General features: G+C 44.8%; 3 protein-coding genes across 3 annotated transcripts in view; all 3 read left to right on the forward strand.

Moving 5' to 3' along the window:
- pjvk (pejvakin) overlaps window positions 1–5,377 on the forward strand; it is a gene marked incomplete at both ends in the record, with an annotated part of 12,339 nt that extends 6,962 nt beyond the window's left edge. Inside the window, 3 exons of the mRNA XM_080758099.1 lie at window positions 1,596–1,716; window positions 3,674–3,817; window positions 5,055–5,377. Coding sequence (XP_080614225.1) covers window positions 1,596–1,716; window positions 3,674–3,817; window positions 5,055–5,377 — 588 coding nt within the window. The remainder of the gene's footprint in view (window positions 1–1,595; window positions 1,717–3,673; window positions 3,818–5,054) is intronic.
- Window positions 5,378–14,119: 8,742 nt separating this feature from the next.
- LOC308311869 (elongin-C-like) lies at window positions 14,120–15,138 on the forward strand (the record flags this gene model as incomplete). The annotated part of the gene is made up of 2 exons (XM_080758642.1): window positions 14,120–14,239; window positions 14,926–15,138. The coding sequence occupies 2 exons, from the start codon at window positions 14,120–14,122 to the stop codon at window positions 15,136–15,138; spliced, it is 333 nt and encodes a 110-aa protein (XP_080614768.1).
- Window positions 15,139–18,333: 3,195 nt separating this feature from the next.
- LOC308311870 (uncharacterized protein) overlaps window positions 18,334–21,628 on the forward strand; it is a gene marked incomplete at its 3' end in the record, with an annotated part of 73,173 nt that continues 69,878 nt past the window's right edge. The window contains exon 1 of the mRNA XM_080758643.1: window positions 18,334–18,726. Coding sequence (XP_080614769.1) covers window positions 18,642–18,726 — 85 coding nt within the window. The 5' untranslated portion in view covers window positions 18,334–18,641. The remainder of the gene's footprint in view (window positions 18,727–21,628) is intronic.

Here is a 21,628-nt window from a genome sequence, read left to right on the forward strand (position 1 = left end):
TGACTATAGAGCTATAGGACAAGACTAAATATATTTCGTCAACAAATACAAACTAGACTAAAATGTTAGGGGGCGATGTGGGACTAAGAGACCCAGTAGAACTATAAAAGACAAGTCATTTTATCTTTGGTTGTGCTCTGAAAATAGCAGATCTACAAGCTCACTATAATAGATACGTATAACTGTACGTTTAATCGACTAAAACTAGATTAAAACTGAAACATTTCAGGTGAACAAAAATATGACTTAAACTAAACCGCTCACCCAAACACATCTCTCTGTTTATACTAAAACTACAACATGATGTCACCGCTCACCCAAACACATCTCTCTGTTTATACTAAAACTACAACATGATGTCACCGCTCACCCAAACACATCTCTCTGTTTATACTAAAACTACAACATGATGTCACCGCTCACCCAAACACATCTCTCTGTTTATACTAAAACTACAACATGATGTCACCGCTCACCCAAACACATCTCTCTGTTTATACTAAAACTACAACATGATGTCACCGCTCACCCAAACACATATCTCTGTTTATACTAAAACTACAACATGATGTCATCGCTCACCCAAACTCATATCTCTGTTTATACTAAAACTACAACATGATGTCACCGCTCACCCAAACACATCTCTGTTTATACTAAAACTACAACATGATGACACCGCTCACCCAAACACATATCTCTGTTTATACTAAAACTACAACATGATGTCACCGCTCACCCAAACACATCTCTCTGTTTATACTAAAACTACAACATGATGTCACCGCTCACCCAAACACATCTCTCTGTTTATACTAAAACTACAACATGATGTCACCGCTCACCCAAACACATCTCTCTGTTTATATTAAAACTACAACATGATGTCACCGCTCACCCAAACACATCTCTGTTTATACTAAAACTACAACATGATGACACCGCTCACCCAAACACATCTCTCTGTTTATACTAAAACTACAACATGATGTCACCGCTCACCCAAACACATCTCTCTGTTTATACTAAAACTACAACATGATGTCACCGCTCACCCAAACACATCTCTCTGTTTATACTAAAACTACAACATGATGTCACCGCTCACCCAAACACATCTATCTGTTTATATTAAAACTACAACATGATGTCACCGCTCACCCAAACACATCTCTCTGTTTATATTAAAACTACAACATGATGTCACCGCTCACCCAAACACATCTCTGTTTATACTAAAACTACAACATGATGTCACCGCTCACCCAAACACATCTCTGTTTATACTAAAACTACAACATGATGTCACCGCTCACCCAAACACATCTCTGTTTATACTAAAACTACAACATGATGTCACCGCTCACCCAAACACATCTCTGTTTATACTAAAACTACAACATGATGTCACCGCTCACCCAAACACATCTCTCTGTTTATACTAAAACTACAACATGATGAACAGAAGACTGAGGTAAACTGAATGGGACGGTCCTCCACCTCTCTCTCCTCTCTCTCTAAATGGGTCGGTCCTCCACCTCTCTCTCCTCTCTCTCTAAACGGGTCGGTCCTCAACCTCTCTCTCCGCTGTGCAGTTTCAGATCGACGACGGACGGAACAACCCCCGAGGTCGAGACAAGTCCATCGTCATCCCGGCTCACACCACCATCGCCTTCAGCATCTGTGAGCTGTTCGTTAGGCTGGACGGGAGACTCGGTACGCACGCACACACTCATACACACTCATACACACTCATACACACTCATACACACTCATACACACACACACACATACACGCACGCACGCACGCACTCATACACACACACAGAAGAAGAAAGAACAATACAACGATACAGCAATACAATCAGAACAAAAATTATGTACTTTGAAGGTCAGAATCTTCAATAGATCAACTTCTGTGTACCAAGATAACTCGATGCAGGTATAGTGCAGGAATATACACAATGATTAGTCTTTAGGGTGGTTATGTTCCATTTGATATCCTTCTCCTATCACAGCAACTCACAAATCTTGCTGCTGTGTTTGCACATTGTTGTACTTCGCCCAGCAGATATTGGGAGTTTTTTGTCATTGGTCATGTTTTCAAAATCTCCGTGTGTGGTTGTAATCTGTGGGAAGTATGTGTCTCTGATGTCTTGGTACAGTGGACAGACAGTATGTGTCTCTGATGTCTTGGTACAGTGGACAGACAGTATGTGTCTCTGATGTCTTGGTACAGTGGACAGACAGTATGTGTCTCTGATGTCTTGGTACAGTGGACAGACAGTATGTGTCTCTGATGTCTTGGTACAGTGGACAGACAGTATGTGTCTCTGATGTCTTGGTACAGTGGACAGACAGTATGTGTCTCTGATGTCTTGGTACAGTGGACAGACAGTATGTGTCTCTGATGTCTTGGTACAGTGGACAGACAGTATGTGTCTCTGATGTCTTGGTAAGATGGACAGATGGTTAGGAAGTGTAGCTCGGTTTCCACTTCGTTTAGTGTGCAGTGGGTGCATAGTCTGTCTTCTCTCACACACGCACTCACACACACACACACACACACACACACACACACACACACACACACACACACACACGCACTCACACTCACACTCACACTCACACTCACACTCTCTCACACACGCGCACACACACACACACACACTCACACGCACACTCACACTCACTCTCACACACACACACACACACACACACACACACACACACACACACACACACACACACACACACACACACACACACGTATTGCTGTGTGTGAGGTGTGTGTGTGTGGGGGGGGGGGTTTTGGGCAGACGGCAGGTGGCAGGTGTGTAACACTGTAAGTGTGCGGCAGTGCGTTGCGCTAACGGCCGCAGTGCACCCTGGTTAATGGAGAGGTGGCTTTTTACCACCACGCTATATGAAGTAAAATCAATGATTAATTGGCCTGGTTGGTTGGTTGTACCGTATATAGGGCTGAAGTGGTAAACGTGTCAAAGTAACTACGTTTTCAAATAAATGTAGTTAAAGTAAAAGTACAATATTTTGCCTCTTGAGATGTAGTGGAGTAGAAGTAAAAGTATTGGAAATTGGAAATACTCAAGTAAAGTGCAAATTGTAACCCATTTTTGGGGCGGGAACCCTTTTTGGTATTTTAAACATTATTATGTTATAATTTAGCTATTGAAAAATAGCAGATCTAGAAGGATCTCGTATAGGTCTGCTATTTTTGAAAAATCGTTAAAATGTGCCTCAAATCTTTCGGAAAATTGTCATGATTTAGAAGATTTTTTTATTTATTTCGACGTCAGGCCTAAATGGGTTACAGCACTTAAGTAAATGCACTTAGTTACTTTCCAAGTATACTTTTACTTAACCCATTCTGAACGGGAATCCATTTTGGTGTCAGCATCATGGCATGCTTTAGCTATTTAAAAATAGCAGATCTACAAGCTCATAGCGCGCCACCGAGTGGCGCGCTATGAGCTTGTAGGTCTGCTATTTTTGAAAAATCGAAGAACGACTGACATTTTTTTAGAATCTGATCTCAGGTCAGAATGGGTTCATCAGACCAGTGTGTGTCCAGTGGAAACCTCGTATGAATCTGATCTCAGGTCAGAATGGGTTATGTAAACCATGTGAGTAATGAGTATACCGGTCCCGTCAGACATCTGCGTGGCTCCGGAGTCGTGCGGCGGCTTCGAGAAGCAGCAGATCAGGAAGCAGCTGGGCGGCTTCATCGGACGCTTCTCCATGGGGCGCCTCCGACGCTTCTTCTCCGGCATCGTCTACGGCAACCCCTTCAGGGCAGGTACGGTACTGCATCCGCTCATGACCCGCACGCACTCACGCGCGCACACACTTCTCTTCAGTTTATGTCATTTGTTCGAGGTGTGCGTGCACCTCTATGACAACGAAGTATAGGCGCACCACAACCTCTAGGGGCCACTAGTGGCCCCTAGATGATGAATGATGCATTAAAGAGGTGTAAACTGGGGCGCCCGCGGGCCTAGTGGTCCAGGCGCATGCCTGACAGCGCCCCCTGGATCCCCATGACCTTACTGCGTCTCTTTCCTTGTCTCTCTCTCCCTGTTTCCTGTCTATCTCCACTATGTCCTATTAATAAAGGCAGAAAAGCCCCCCAAAAATATCTTAAAAACAAAAGAAACTAACCAAAAGAAAAAAAGGTAAAAAAAATCACACGCCACAACAATAGCTAAGCAACATCAACAACAACAAACCATTCTAAAGCACTCTCCTCTCCTCCCCCCTCACCTCCTCCCCTCCCCTCCCCCTCCTCATCATCAATCATGTTTTTATCACTTAAGGAATATATCAAAAATCAAACCCATCCTCACTTCTCAAGATCTGGAAAAAAATATTCATGCTTTTGTTTCATCCCGTCTCGACTATTGTAATGGACTATACACTACCCTCAACTGTTCCTCTATTTATAAACTACAATTAGTACAGAATACAGCCGCTAGAATCCTCACCAATACAAACCGCAGAGCACACATAACACAGCTGAACTACACTGGCTTCCCATCAAATCTAGAATCAATTTTAAAATCCTTTTAACCACCTATAAAGCACTACATGGCCTAGCCCCAGTCTATATTACAGACTTATTGTTGGCAAAACCAAATGTAAGACCCCTCAGGTCCTCTGATAAAGGCCTCCTGAATATTCCGGTGACAAAATTGAAAACTAAGGGGGGGGCCGGTCCTTTGCAGTGGTTGCAGTGGTTGCTCCCACACTGTGGAACGCCCTACCCTTATCAATTAAAAAAGCAGAGTCTGTTGAAGGTTTCAAGTCCAAGTAAAAAACTCATTTATTTAGGTTACATTTTATCTTGTAAACGTTTACTTTTAGTTTGATTATCACTGTTGTCAAGTTATGTTTCTGCTCTTACTCTGTGGTGTGTTTGCTCATTTGTGCCTTGTTTTAACTTGATTGTTTATATTGTTGTTTTTACTGTACAGCACTTTGTAACTTTGTTTTGAAAAGTGCTCTATAAATAAGATTTACTTTACTTACTCCCTCAGACGACCAGACGTTCCAGGAGCTGACCCACTCAGACACCTACATGGACGACGTGGTCACGGACTACTACGAGAAGGCCGCCAGCATGACCGACCTGTCGTCGGCGTACGGCGGGCGCGAGGACGGCGGCGGCGGCGCCCACGCCCGCGTCAACCTGCTCAACCACAACATCCCCAAGGGGCCGTGCGCGCTCTGCGGCATGGGCAACCTGAAGCGGGAGACCGTCTACGGCTGCCTGGAGTGCACCGCCGGCGGCGGCGGGCACAAGTACGTGCGTCTGCACGTGGTGCCCTGCTTCGACCTCTGGCACAAGACGCTGCGCTGAAGAGGGGGGGGAAAGGGGGGGAGGTTCACGCCAGGCCTGGCGGTTAAATAGAGACCAGTAAGACGCGCAAACGCGGGAAGCGAACGCAGCTGAGACCCTGCAGATCATGTCTGTCTGTCTGTCTGTGTGTCTGTCCCGCTGTTACTGTATATGTGGACCTGGCCCCTTTTGTGCCCATATATGGAGCTGATGATGCAACACACTCCATATTTGGACGTATAGCGGGACAGACACACAGACAGACAGACAGACATGATCTGCTAGGTCTCATAGTAAGTGCTCACTGCGTTCGTGGAGGACGGTTCACGCCAGGCCTGGCGGTTAAATAGAGACAACCGTCTTGCGAGGTTGCTGCTTCCCCGTATTTTTTAGTTGCCATTTTTTTTGGCAAAGCGAGCAGGCCAGCAGTGGAAGACCTTAGGGGGCGGTTTGGGACATATTTAGGCAGGCAGTCGTGTAGGTAGGAAGGTGCGAGACCATTGAGAGCTTTATAGACAAGTCAAATAATTTTAAAATCAATCCTAAAAACAACCGGAAGCCAGTGCAGTGATGCCAAAACTGGAGTAATATGTTCTCTCATCTTAGTTCTAGTTAAAACTCTGGCTGCTGCATTTTGGACAAGTTGTAAGAGAGGGGGCAGTTGTTTCATGGTCTTATCGAGAGGGCAGTTGTTTCATGGTCTTATAGGGAGGGCAGTTGTTTTGATAGAGAGGGCAGTTGTTTTGCAGACGGGTAAAAACAAATAGGGCATGGGGCTTTGATGTTTACGTGTCTACATTTCGACCGCCGACGTCTCACGCAATCAGGTGGAATTGTCACGATGTCGCCTGTCTGTCCTGTCGAAGTGAAGTGAGGTCGACCTGTATACCTGCTCACGGTCTGTAGACCGCTGACCTGACCTGACTGACCTGACTGACCTGTATACCTGCTCACGGTCTGTAGACCGCTGACCTGACCTGACTGACCTGACTGACCTGTATACCTGCTCACGGTCTGTAGACCGCTGACCTGACCTGACTGACCTGACTGACCTGTATACCTGTCTTAGGTCACTCTGGGCGCCAGACGCCACAAATAGGACGAAAAAACAGGGGGAACAGGACAGGTGAAATCCTATATAAGGTCAACTGTGCGGGATCTATAATGCAAGAGGAAACAACTCTGACTTAAGCCAACGGTTCCTTCCGTTGGTCCTTAAAGCGACATTGGATATTATCCTGTGTATAATGCAGGAACCAGAAAATGGCCGCCATGCATTGTACCCCCTGTACTGTACTGTACTGTACTGTACTGTACTGTACTGTGCTGTGCTGTGCTGTACTGTAGTGTACTGTACTGTACTGTACAGGACTGTGCTGGACAGTTCCACACGTGAACTGGCTTTGCGTCTCGGCCAGAGGCGCACAAACACAAATAATGTCCATGAATTAACCAGTGGGGGAAACAATGGAGGAGACGGATCCAGTTAAAGGTCCATTTAACGAGTGTGTCACGTTCTGTCCATCCTGTCTGTTTATAGGCCTGAGGCCACCTGAATGAGGGGACCAATCATTACACAGGCTGAATGAGGGGACCAATCATTAAACAGGCTGAATGAGGGGACCAATCATTACACAGCGCACAGGTTTAATACTGAATGAGGGGACCAATCATTACACACACTGAATGAGGGGACCAATCATTACCTATAGGCCGAGGGGGCACAGGTTTAATTGGGAATGAAACATTAGTTTTGACTTTTTTTTTTTAACCACATTCCACACAGGAAAGAATCTTGTCCGATTAGAATAACTTTTTGGTATAAAGCAAGTCTGTTTACAAATAAAAAAACCTTTATGGAAGAACTACTGGTTTTAGTATACTTTTAGTTTGTTGTTTTGTTGTGATTGTGGAAGTGTGGTTTGGTCGGAGATAGAGCACGAATGAACGGCCATGTGCTCATGTACCCCCTGTCTATTAGGTCAGAAAAGTAATATTTAAACAGTAAATAAGACATTTTTGGCGAATGCAATGTAGTCTATATGTTTTGTGGGAGTGTGCAGGTTTTATTTTGCATAGAGAGATGTGTGGTGGAAGTGTGGTTTAGAGCTCGAGCACGGAGATAGAGCACGAATGAACGGCCATGTGCTCATGTACCCCCTGTCTATTAGGGTAGCAGGATATGGTATATTGTATGAGCCTAATCTAATCCCTCCATGATTTTGGAGGGACAAATAGTAAGTAATAATAATAATAATAATAAACTTTATTTAACAATATGCTTAACAATATAAAAACAACAGTGTTACATAACAATCGATAACAACAAAACAGCAGGCAGAATAAAATTTCATTATCAAGGGAATTAAACGCAAACGTCTGTTTAAAAAGACTTTCCTATAAAAGTGGGTAACAAGAAGTCAGCATCATATACACTCACATATACCGTACAGTGTGCGTTCCCATTTCTGATAAACGTCCCTGATAAAATGACAGTTTTTCCTCGTTTACTTAATAATAATGATAATAAGCTTTATTTATACGTATAGCACCTTTCATGATACAGGGTTGCAGTTCAAAGTGCTTCACAGGGCAGGACATACATCATAAGTGCAGACTTATAGCATGTTATGTAGACAGCACTATAATTGCATTGTATGTAGTCATAGTACAGATGTATAGCGTATAGTAGTATAGATGTATAGTTTACATGTATAGTTTCATTAGATAGATATTCCACTGTTACTTTCTTAGCTTACGCATGTTTCATGATACATGCGTAAGCTAAGAAAGCTTTTTATGTGATGTATTCCCATGCTTTTTTGTTCTTGCTTAATGTAAGTCGCTCTGGATTAAGAGCGTCTGATAAATGCCTAAATTGTAAAATGTAAATTGTGCTTTACAGTACGCTCATATAGGTTATATCAAACACAAGACAAGACAGTGAATGTGCATAAGGTCAGACATCGAGATAAAACATAGGCAACTATAAAACTTGACCTGAATTAGAAGATTGTTGTGTTCCCCCACCCCCCCACCCCCCCCCTCCATTGTGATGCGTTGAACATCTGCTTCAGTTTAGTGAACTACCGTATCCTCTCAGGCACCGTACTGTAGTACTGTGATACAGTACTGTATTACAGTACTTACTTACAGTACTTACTTACAGTACTTACTTACAGTACTGGAAGCCGGAATGTATTTTTTTTATATATATCTCTGTGGTTAGAGAATAGGAGGGTTCTGTTCTCTCAAAGTTTCACCCATTCTGACCTGAGATCAGATTCTACAAAATGTCTTCTATACATCCTGACAGTTTTCTGAAAAAGCCATGTTTCTATGTCAGTGGTTCTGTCAGGATGTAGAAGACATTTATAGAATCTGATCTCTGCAGGTCAGAATGGGTTAAACTGTAAACGTGAGTACATTCTTCCACCACTGGTGGTCCTCACACGGGGCAGAAGCAGAACCTTCTTGTGGTCTCTCCCGGTCCTCACAGAGGGCAGAACCTCCTCCCTGTGGTGCTTCTATATAGTCTGCATGGCTTCTGTAAGCTCCAGAAATAGTCCCTGTTTGAGGGTGTAGAAGAGAGACAGAGAGCCACATGGTGGGAGGACAGACTGTTATATTGCTGTTACTGACTGTGCCCTTTTCTGTTTCTTCAACCTTGTAATTTTGCTTCATTTTTGCCCCGAGAAAAATGCCATGTAATCATAGTCTGGAGCGGGAGGGGGGGGGGGGAGGGACTACGTGAATTCAACTTAGCTTGAGTTCTTGTTCAGTCTTTCATTTTTTGAAAGACGCCATCTCTTCTCTTCTGTTTTCTCCTCTCCTCTTCCAAATTATGCATTTACTGTACATAGCGGCCTTTATCCTAAGCCACCAGCTCAGTGGCCTTGTGGTTTAGTTATAGAGTGTCCGCCCTGAGACTGGGAGGTCACGGTTCGATCCCCGGCCCGGGTCATACCAAAGACTGTAAAAATGGGACCCAGTGCCTCCCTGCTTGACACTCAGCATCAAGGGTTGGATTGGGGGGTATAAGTCCCTGCGACATACTAGCGTCATGTCCAGGGGGTGTGCTTGTACATCAAGCTGCCTCACGCTACAGAAACAGGAGATAGGCTCCTGCCCTATGCTAGGGTTAGGCAAGGCTACTTTAACCTAAGCGATTTACAAAGATTTTGCATTACATTCACCCATTCACACAGACATTCACACACACACACACACACACACACACACACACACACACACACACACACACACACACACACACACCAATGGTCGAAAACCATGCAAGACTTGCTCATCGGGAGCAAAACAGGGGTTGAGGAGCGTCTTGCTCAAAGACACTTCGACACTGCCAACGGAAATATAAGCCTGGGTACCGAGGCTACTTCGACACTGACTCTAAGGGGGAGCCGGGATCGAACTGCAGGAACCAAGCGGCCACTCTACCCCTAAGCCACTGTCCTCTCCTGTCCTGTGCTCTCCTCTCCTGTCCTCTCCTCTCCTGTCCTCCTGTCCTCTCCTGTCTTGCACTGTCCTAGGAGCAGTGCCAACTTTGGGCCCCAAAATACACTATATACTTCAGTTAATGTCTGTGTCTGAAATGCATGTCTCACGGTTTAATCACATGATCACATACTGTACTACCCTATTGGGTTCCCAAGGTGGCACAGCTGGACTTAATTGCCCCATATATGTCCTAATGTTGGCTGGCCCACTGTTTAGTGTTTAGTGTGTAGTGTTTGACCAACCAGCGCTCTAGGGGGCGTGGCTGTGTGAGATTAGGGTGTGGCTGATTATTATTATAATCCTTTATTTACCCTGCAGGGAAGTATAGCTGAGCACAGGTGCTCATTTTCAGCAACGCCCTGCACACAGACACACACACACGCACACACACACACACACACACACACACACACACACACACACAAACCTGGGAGCTGACCAGTACAACCACAGTCTGATACTGTCGACCACAGTATCCAGGGGGAGCGGTGGGGGGGTTCAGTGCCTTGCTCAGGGGCACTTCAGCGGTGTTGTTGGGTGAGTGATGACCAATCACTTCCACACCCAGATCTTTTCCTGCCTTCCTTTCCTCTCTCTCTCTCTCTCTCACTCTGTCTGTCTCTCTCTCTCTCTCTGTCTCTCTCTCTCTCTCTCTCTCTCTCTCTCTCTCACTCTCTCTCTCTCTCACTCTGTCTCTCTCTCTCTCTCTGTCTCTCTCTCACTCTGTCTCTCTCTCACTCTCTCTCTCATGTGGTGTTTTATTTTTTCCAAATGACATCGACCACCAGAGGGCCCGGTGTTGACCACAGAGACGTGTTACTGCCTGAAGATGTATAGTTCAGTTCAGTTCAGTTTTATTTTGGTTATAGTATGTATGAACATTACTGTATGTATTCATTTCATCTTTTTTTTTGTTATATACAACTTTTGTAGAGACCAAAAAGGTTTAGGCTGAAGCCAAAGGCTTGATCACACAGAATTCAGAATCGCACGTGAGAAGAAATGTAATTTATACAGTTATAACTATTATTACTTTATCACCATAACAATTATGTACTTCATCATGAGATAGGCTATGATTAATATATTAATAATGTTCTATACTATTAGCTATTTTCTATTATTTTAACTTTTAAATGTATTCATTGAGCTACACTTTTTCACAGATTCAGCTCCCTATTTTGTTGGTTCTGTCTTTGAGTTCTCTTCCCCACTATAGTCCCTCTCTATAACATTTTAGTCTATATAGTTTTAATTTGTTGACGAAATTGTCAATATATAGTATTTAGTGCTAGTTTTATACATCATTCTATTCGTCGACAAACACTTTCCGTCATAGTTTTAGTCGAGGAAATCAACACTGTCTAGTCCATTTTGGGCGGGAACCCCTTTTGGTGTTAGCATTATGTCATGCTTTAGCTATTGAAAAATAGCAGATCTACAAGCTCGTAGCACGCCACCGAGTGGCGCGCTACGAGCTTGTATAGGTCTGCTATTGTTGAAAAATCGAAGAACCACTGACATTATAAACATAGGCTTTTTCAGAAAACCGTCAGGATGTATAGAAGACATTTATAGAATCTGATCTCAGGTCAGAATGGGCTAGACAGTCATAAGATGAAACAATCATCAGGCGCATAACACTGATGGCTGCAGTCTGACAGTTACAAGAAGGAACCCGGGGACATGCAAGAAGAATCACAGGACACGGACACGGACACGTGTTTTGTTGTAGCACACCGTTTGGCTCTGGAAGAACCATCTGTAGCTGGACCGACGGAGCTGTCTCTACTGTGTGGTTCTGGAAGAACCATCTGGAGCTGTCTCTCTCTCTCTCTCTCTCTCTCTCTGCTCTGGGATGTTATGTGCATTAAGGACGAGAGGTCGGACAGAGGAAGTCACCGCGGAGAAGAGAGTCAAGACTCTGGCGTGATTTTGGAACTCCATTCATCCACCTTTTTATTTTTTTATTTTTACTGCTGCTTTGCTATAATAATAGTGCTGCTATAATGAGTCAAAGCCCTGTGTGTTCTGGAGTGTACAAATGTAACCAAATGGACCTGGAAGGGTTAGAAGAGGCTGACGTTTTTTACTGTGGGTGACAGCCAGGACCAGCTCAGTGGCCTTGTGGTTAGAGTGTCCGCCCTGAGACTGGGAGGTCGGGGGTTCGATCCCCGGCTGGGTCATATACCAAAGACTGTAAAAATGGGACCCAGTGCCTCCCTGCTTGACACTCAGCATCAAGGGTTGGATTGGGGGTATAAGTCCCTGCGACATACTAGCGTCATGTCCAGGGGGTGTACTTGTACATCAAGCTGCCTCACGCTACAGAAACAGGAGATAGGCTCCTGCCCTATGGGCCTCATGGCTACAGAAACAGGAGATAGGCTCCTGCCCCTATGGGCCTCATGGCTACAGAAACAGGAGATAGGCTCCTGCCCCCTATGGGCCCCATGGCTACAGAAACAGGAGATAGGCTCCTGCCCCTATGGGCCTCATGGCTACAGAAACAGGAGATAGGCTCCTGCCCCTATGGGCCTCATGGCTACAGAAACAGGAGATAGGCTCCTGCCCCTATGGGCTTCATCATGGCTACAGAAACAGGAGATAGGCTCCTGCCCCTATGGGCCCCATGGCTACAGAAACAGGAGATAGGCTCCTGCCCCTATGGGCCTCATGGCTACAGAAACAGGAGATAGGCTCCTGCCCCCTATGGGCCTCATGGCTACAGAAACAGGAGATGGGCTCCTGCCCCTATGGGCCTCATGGCTACAGAAACAGGAGGGGGGGGGTGAGGGGGAAGAGCGGCTGAAAGCTCTTGACCACCCATGGTGGACAGACAGACAGACAGACAGACAGACGGGCTGGGAGGACCTTCAGGGTGACGGAGGAGGCGGCAGCCATTCACTGAGAGGAGCCCAGATAGATGGAACGCAGGCTTCTCACGCTGCACAGACGCACGAAAACCAAATACAGCGTCAGGTTCTTCAGAAGGTCCAAAGGAGCGCCCTGGACGGCCATCAGCAGCGCGCCCAGCGGAGCGCCCTGGACGGCCATCAGCAGCGCGCCCAGCGTCATCAGCATGTACTTCACGTCAAGGAGGCGCCGGAGTTCCGACGACGACGCGTCCCTGACCTGATGGAGCACGAGGCCCGTGACGAGGCAGTACGCGCCCGCCGCGAAGACCGCCCACTGGACGGCCAGGCCCACGGGCAGCGCCAGGGCGGGGACGAGGCCCGCCAAGAACCCCCAAAGAACCTCCTCCTTCTGCCGTCGCCCGTAAACCTCCAGCTGACCCACCAGGTCGCCGTGGGGGAAGCGTCCTTCCCGCTGCGTGGCCTCCAGGAGTCTCTCCGACGCCAGCGTCGCCGACCCTCCTTCGCCCACGTGGGTTCCGTAAAGCTCCATTATTGTTGGCCCCCGAATTCAGCCTCCGGGCGATCCGATGTTCTGTGAAAATGGACCTTTTTCCACAACAACAACAACGCGGCGCAACGATCACGCCCTCGTGTGAGTGGAAGGACGACCGGCCAATGGGCTTTATATACATGTCCATTATAGTACCGCATGCTGTCACCAGCATTATGCCCAAATATGGCACTGTTTCTTTAGCGTCGCGGATCTACAATAATTCATCACGCATCCATGTATGGGCATAAAAGAGATGCAGGCAGACGAATACAGATATCTCCATATATGGGAATAAAAAGGACACAGGAGATGTCACAGAGCTGAGACAGGTATACACAGATGTCCATATAAGGGCATAAAAGGGACACAGGCCTTTCAGTTTTAGAGATTTGTTTCCCAGCATTGGATGATGTTTAAGTCAATGATGATGCCATTCTTGTTAAATCAGGAGATTGTGTGCGTGTACATCATGAACATGAGAATTATAACATCAGGCATGCCCATATTTGGGCATAATCCATGAGGCACGTTTGCCACATGGGCATGCATGAAACGTTGCCTGAACAAAGTCATCAGAGAATCTCCATATATGGGCATGTGATGTGACATCAGAAACGGTTGCCTATAATTAGCAACATTGTTTTGCACTGACATCAGCGCTCCATATACGGTCAAATAAATGACACTGTTGGTTCCATGGCGGGTGATGTCACGCCACATCACAAACTATCAGCACATTATAAACCCCTGAAACGTCACACAGCTAAACATAACTTTCTACTTCTACTAGTGGCGTTGGATTATACGAGCAGAGAATACTCCAAAGAACACAGCATGGCCAGTAGTGTCGCAGAAGAGGATCAAAGCTACGCTGACTGCAAAGGCCCGGGCTCCACGTACGTGAGGCTGGTGGCGTCGGACGGCCGCGCCAGGAGAGAACTGAGGGAACTGGCCGTGATGTCGGAGACCCTCAAGGACATGCTGTCCTGCCCCTACAATTTACAATTTACAATTTAGGCATTTAGCAGACGCTCTTAATCCAGAGCGACTTACATTAAGCAAGAACAAAAAGCATGGGAATACATCACATAAAGACATTTATCATGAAACATGCGTAAGCTAAGAAAGTAACAGTGGAATATCTATAATGAAACTATACATATAAGCTATACATCTATACTACTATGCTACACATATGTACTATGACGTGCTATGACTACATAGTACTTATGCTGTCTACATAACATGCTATAAGTCTGTATCAAATGCTATCTAAGTCTACAGAATTGCTATCTAAGGGGGTGGGGTAAGTGCTATGGGCCATGATGGAGTCTGAAAAGGTGGGTTTTCAGACTACGGCGGAAGATTGGGAGTGATGCTGCAGTTCTGACTGCAATGGGAAGTGCATTCCACAGTTTTGGAGCCAGAAGGGAGAAGAGTTTGGGACGTGTGGAGCGTTGTCCCGGCGTTTTTAGTGAGGGTACTTCCAGCTTCCCTGCGTTGGCTGATCTGAGTGAGCGGGAGGGTTTGTAGGGTTCGATCATACTTGCAAGATATGGGGGAGCCATACCTTTGGTTGCTTTGAATGCCAGCATCAGAGTTTTGTATTCTGTGCGGGCAGCGACCGGGAGCCAGTGGAGGGAGCGGAGCAGGGGGGAGACTACGAGGAGGACGAGACCCAGGAGGTGGTCCTCAGGGACGTGTCCTCGGACGCGCTGGATCTGGTCTTCGGGTTCCTGGCCTACAAGAAGCGCTACAGCACCGATCCGGCCAAGGACGACGTTCCCGACTTTAAGATCCCGCCGGACGTCGCCAGGGAGCTGCTGCTGGTGGCGGACTTCCTGCGTTGTTAAAAATGCCCCTGAGAGAGAGAGAGCGAGAGAGAGAGAGAGAGAGAGAGAGGCGCTATATAAATGCACCATTTACCATGTACTCGATGACTGCTGTCTCACACACAGTCAAAAAGGGAAATAGCTGGCATGGGACTGTTGGAGAACAAATATATAATATAATAATAGCTAGCATGGGACTGTTGGAGAACAAATATATAATATAATAACAGCTAGCATGGGACTGTTGGAGAACAAAGCCCTGAATAGATAGCTGGCCGATATACACTTTCACAACGCGGGTCACAAGATGTGACGCGTTCTATGAGCTTGTAGATCTGCTATATATATATATATATGTGTCATCCTGGGTCTGGAAGGTGGAAGAAGCAGGTCAAAGGTCATGATGCTGACCAGTGTTGTTTTTGGCATGCAGCAAATTTCGATTTTAGTTTTAGTCATATAGTCTGTGGACTGAAACTTCATTTAGTTTTAGTCACATTTTAGTCACCCGGAAATGTCTTATAGTGTTGGTCTAGTTTTAGTCGACTAAATGTCATGAGATTTTAATCGACTAAATTGTGTTTTGGTGGGCCTTGATGCCGTCGAGTGTTTTTACACTTTACAAAAACAACTTTACAAAAATAGCCGATCGGCTATTTTCAGCATGCAACCAAGAGTAAAATGACTTATACTGGATCTCTTGTCCACTAGTCCCTTCCTAACATTTTAGTCTAGTTTTTATTTGTCGACGAAATTGTCAATACATTTAGTTTCCATTCGTTTTTGTCTGTGGAAAAAAAGGTAGTCATTTTTCGTCTTAGTTTTAGTCCAGGAAAACAACACTCGTAGAAATTAATACTTTTTTAATGTCATATTTAGCCACACGAGCCCAGGCCTCCCATCAACGGCTCGGCTCGGCCAATAGAATGACAGGGGGGGTGGAGTATAGCCTCGAACAGTCCCAGGCTTACTTATCTGCGGGTGGAGCTATTTGACTTCAGTGTGTACAAACAAACACTGGAAACTTGTCTATATATCAGCTTTAACTTGTCGTAGCCTCGTTAGCAAATTATGTCCAGTTTGTCCACAGCTCCACACGTTCACCGTACGGTGAGGTGAGGTGACCACGCCACGGTGAGGTGAGGAGGTGACCACGGCCAAAGTAGCCTTGAAGCTTCTACTGTTGTTTAATTGTAATGGCCACATGTCTGGCAGATATATCTGTTCTCTTTCTGGAACAGAACAGAACAGAACAGGAGACATGCAGGTTGCTTTAACTGCCTGGCGGTGCCTGTCATGCCCTGCAGGTCCAGTGGGCTATGCCTGCCATGCCAAAAGGCAAAAGCATAATAGCGAAGCAAAAACAAGCAACAAGCAACAATTTAAGCAGCAGCGGCGGAGAGGTGGTCGGTGGAACATGCATTACAGATTACATGCACGCCGGAGGAGCCGGCGGGGTCCCAGATGTAGGTCAAGCGTTATTGCAGCCACGATGCAGCCTCCAGGAACACATCAGGTAAAGAGGAAACTGTTCATGGACTCTCTCTCGCTCTCTGTCTCTCTCTCTGGCGACGTGACAACAAAATAAGTCGCTGAACTGATCAAGTTATAGCCCGGCCGGCCGGGCCCTAGTCTAGCCTAGTGCATGTTGTTGTTGTTGTTGTTGTTGCTGATAATTTACTTTGTTGTTGTTTATTTTAGTCAAATATAGGCAGCAAAAGGTACAAATGAAAATCACACATGTGTGAAGTGAGCGGCGCAACTGTGCCGTGTGGGGGACGTCCCTGGGGGAGTGTTGTTGTAATGCTACTTTTAGTGTGTGTGTGTGTGGGGGGGGGGGGGCATAAGCACGTGCACAACACGCACAGACACACTATTAAAACATGCAGATAAGTGTATAGCCTATTTAGAAACAGGGTTTACTTAATGCTTAATCATATCATTTAAAAAAATAAGTCAAAAAACATATTTTGCCAGAAAAAATTTTTTAGACGTGAGAGAAGTCTTCGGGGATGTCTTCGAAATGAGTACTGTCCCAAGCAAAACACACACACACACACACACACACACACACACACACACACACACACACACACACACACACACACACACGCACTATAAGAAAAAAAAATACTAAAATGTATTCCACATCTAGATTCTGTTCACGTTTAGAGTCAAACATTTAACTCTACTACAAACAACATATAGACAATAGTCTACTTTAGCAGATCCACTTAGATTCGGTCCATTGCAAATTTGGACTTCAACATTTGGAGACGTTTGAGAGAAGTTTTCCCCTGGTGGATGTATTTCACCGTCCGAGCAACGGAGCTGTCCCACCTCGCTTCCTCACATCCACAATCTGTCATTCTTTCTGCACAGAAGTATTACTGTTTGTAATCTGTATAATCTGTAATCCTTGCTGTAGGCCTAACAGAAGTACTGCAGGCAGTCTGTAATCTCTACTAAGGTGTGATCCTTGCTGTAGGCCTAACAGAAGTACTGCAGGCAGTCTGTAATCTCTACTAAGGTGTGATCCTTGCTGTAGGCCTAACAGAAGTACTGCAGTCAGTCTGTAATCTCTACTAAGGTGTGATCCTTGCTGTAGGCCTAACAGAAGTACTGCAGGTAGTCTGTAATCTCTACTAAGGTGTGATCCTTGCTGTAGGCCTAACAGAAGTACTGCAGTCAGTCTGTAATCTCTACTAAGGTGTGATCCTTGCTGTAGGCCTAACAGAAGTACTGCAGGTAGTCTGTAATCTCTACTAAGGTGTGATCCTTGCTGTAGGCCTAACAGAAGTACTGCAGTCAGTCTGTAATCTCTACTAAGGTCAAAGGTGTGATCCTTGCTGTAGGCCTAACAGAAGTACTGCAGTCAGTCTGTAATCCTTTCTGTACAGACGATAGTGTGCAGTCTGTAATCAGCAGGGCAGCCTCTCTCTGGGGAGGCTGAGAGTTGAGAGAGAAAGACAGAGAGAGAGAGAGAGAGAGAGAGAGAGAGAGATACTTACTTGGATGGAGAGGGGGAGGGAGCAAGAGAGAGGACGAGAGGGAGTGAGAGAGAGATAGATACTTGGATGGAGAGAGAGAAAGAGGGAGGGATGGAGTGAGTGAGAGAGAGAGGAAGGGAGAGAGAGACAGAGAGAGAGAGAGAGAGAGAGAGAGAGAGAGAGAGGGAGAGAGAGACAGATAGAGAGAGGCAGGCAGAGAGAGAGAGAGGGAGAGAGAGACAGACAGACAGATAGAGAGAGGCAGGCAGAGAGAGAGAGAGAGAGAGAGAGAGTAGCAGTGTGTAATCACTCATCCAGGAGACTTACTGCCAGGCTCCACTCAGGGACTTATTTTTTCCCCTTCTTCCTTTTTGGAGATTGTTTCTCAGATGTGGATGTTTTAGTTTGCAGGTTGTTGCACGCTCGCTTGTCTCTCCTCATCGCCCACCCCTCTGTGTGTGTGTGTGTGTGTGTGTGTGTGTGTGTGTGTGTGTAGTGCACGAGGTCCCTTCCAGGGGCCCCTGCACCATCACCATGCGCTCCAGGATTATGTTCTGCGTGGCCCTCGTGGCCCTGGCCCAGGTGGTGACCGTGAGCTGCCAAGAAGACGCAGAGAAAGGTGAGTGTGAACCCTCTCTATCCGCAAAGAAGAGTGTGCATGATGAATGATGTGATGTGATATGAATGATATGATATGATATGATATATGAATGATATGAATATGATATATGAATGATATGATGAATGATGTGATATATGATTGCGAACGCAGTGAGCACTTACTATGAGACCTAGCAGATCATGTCTGTCTGTCTGTCTGTGTGTGTGTCTGTCTGTCTGTCTGTCCTGCTATACGTCCAAATATGGAGTGTACGTCCAAATATGGAGTGTGTTGCATCAATCACAAACAAATCACTCAGCTCCATATATGGGCACAAAAGGGGCCAGGTCCACATATACAGTAACAGCGGGACAGACACACAGACAGACAGACAGACAGACAGACAGACATGATCTGCAGCTGCGTTCGCTTCCCGCGTTTGCGCGTCTTACTGGTATTTGAATGATATGATGAATGATATGATCTATGATATATGAATGATATGATGAATGATGTGCCCATTTCTTCTCCCCCCCAACGTGGAAAACCGTGTCTAAAGCCTGTGACTGCAGTTCTTGGTTTTTCCCACAAACATTTTCTTTGCAGGTTTCTTACCGTTTGTTGTTATGTTGCACTTATACACTTATACTGTACATGAAGTGTGTATTAATGCGATCACTGACTGTACGTGGATGAAATGTGGATATGTTTGGCATTACGTTATGCTTTAGCTATTTAAAAAGAGCAGATCTACGAGCTTGTAGGTCTGCTATTCTTTTTTTAATCGAAGACCGACTGACGTGGAAACATAGCTTTTTCAGAAAACTGTCAGGATGCAGAAGACATTTTTAGAATCTGATCTCAGGTCAGAATGGGTTAACTATATACAGTAAGCTATGTGTACTGTAAATGAGAGGTCTTCACTTAAGGCCAGGGGTTATTTCAAACAAACCTTTTCCCTGTTTATAACTGCCCCGGCCAACCAACTATAAAACAAGTTAATAATAATTACACATTAATTAATTGTCAAGATCTAAAATATTGCCGTGTATAACTGCATATATAGGCTAATGCAAACGGTTTAAAATGAATGTATAAAAACATTGCATTATGAGTAAGTAAGGTAATTCTTTATTTATATAATGTATTTTTTTGGCACAGTTGTGTAGAAGATTTGTAATATTCATTCATACACCACATAATATAAAAAGTAGTTATCATGAATCATGTATAAACTAAGAACGTAACAGTGGAGTATCTATGTCAACTATACATACTGTACTATATTATATATTATACAATATACATGTGTACTATAAAGTGCTATGACTACTGTACATAAAATGCAATTCTAGTGCTGTCTAAGTAACGAGCTATAAGTCTGTCTAAAATACTACTATCTAAGTCTAGATGCTTGAATTTACTGGCAAGAAAATCCACAAAGGAAATGATCTCTCTCTGTCTCTGTCTCACACAGTAAATACCTCTAGATAGACTGTGCGAGTGTGCCCTCTAGTGGCTAGTACAGGTGATGTATTTCTCAGCTAGTGGTGAGATTCTGTATGGATGGATGCGTCACAAGATTGAGACTGATTCTCAATCATCTGACAAAAGACAAAAGGTGGAAAATGACCGTGACACAATATTTAAGTTGACCACAACCACTGTGGTCATCTTGGTACAAGCTTAGAACCCCCCAACAACCCCCCCAGAAACCATCTTGTGAAAAGTTGCTTGATTGTTATTTTGGACATCTATCTATTATTTTTATATTATTATCCAAAGTCCATGTTTGAGAGCAAATCTTTATTCAACACATAATTCTCCTCTTCCTGTTGAATGAAGAGCGTTCGTGTTGTTTTTACCGTCCTATTGTTAGACTGTTGGTTTATATGACGGTTCCTAAGTTGTTTGTCAAAGAGTGGATGTGGTGAAGTCTCTCATCCTCAACGTACATATACACATACTCCATGTTTCAGTTTATGATTTATCCCATTCTGACCTGAGATCAGATTCTAAAAATGTTCTTCTACATCCTGACAGTTTTCTGAAAAAGCTATGATTGTGTCAGTCGTTCTTCGATTTTTCAAAAATAGCAGACCTACAAGCTCGCTATGAGCTTGTAGATCTGCTATTTTTCAATAGCTGAAGCATAGCATAATGCTAACACCAAAAGGGGTTCCCACCCAGAATGGGTTATTTTTATCCTGCCACGGTACCATGCCACCCAGCCTTTGGCGTTTGGACCACGTTGGCCTTGTGGTTGGAGAGAGTGGGCGAGAGCTAAAATGATCACACCCCAAAGTCAAACGTATTGAACACATTTAAGCTATAAGATATTTCATTCGTTCAATTTTTGAACAGTCGTCTATTGATTTTAAAGGTGCATAAGATATAAATGTACACAGTGGTACATGAGGGGCAAACAGGCAACCTAACAGACAGGAGGGGAACAAAAAATGGAAAAAAAAAGATATGTCTGTACTTTTTTTGTATGCTTTTACAAAACTATATAAGCATAAGCATACTTAGATCACAGAAGAGTATGTGTCAAAGTTAAATGTCCCTGAAATTATGCCCCAGAGAGACAGAGAGAGAATATGGACCTGAATTAACAACCCATTTTGACCGAAGATCAGATTCTAAAAATGTTCTTCTACATCCTGACAGTTTTCTGAAAAAGCTATGTTTCTGTGTCGTGTCGTTCTTCTTCGATTTAAAAAAAAAATAGCAGACCTAAGCTTGTAGATCTGCTATTTTTCAATAGCTTAAAGCATAACATAATGCTTTTAAACACCAAAAGGAGTTCCCGCCCCAGAATGTCTTAAACATTCCTTCCTTCCAGGACCAGTCATGCTCCAGTCAAGCGGCCGTGCTTAAAGTGGCAATGTGTTCTGGGCTGGGCTGGACCTGCATGGAC

Source organism: Protomyctophum bolini, assembly GCF_963924005.1.
Source record: "Protomyctophum bolini genome assembly, chromosome: 24".
In the NCBI taxonomy this organism is placed as follows: Eukaryota; Metazoa; Chordata; class Actinopteri; order Myctophiformes; family Myctophidae; genus Protomyctophum; species Protomyctophum bolini.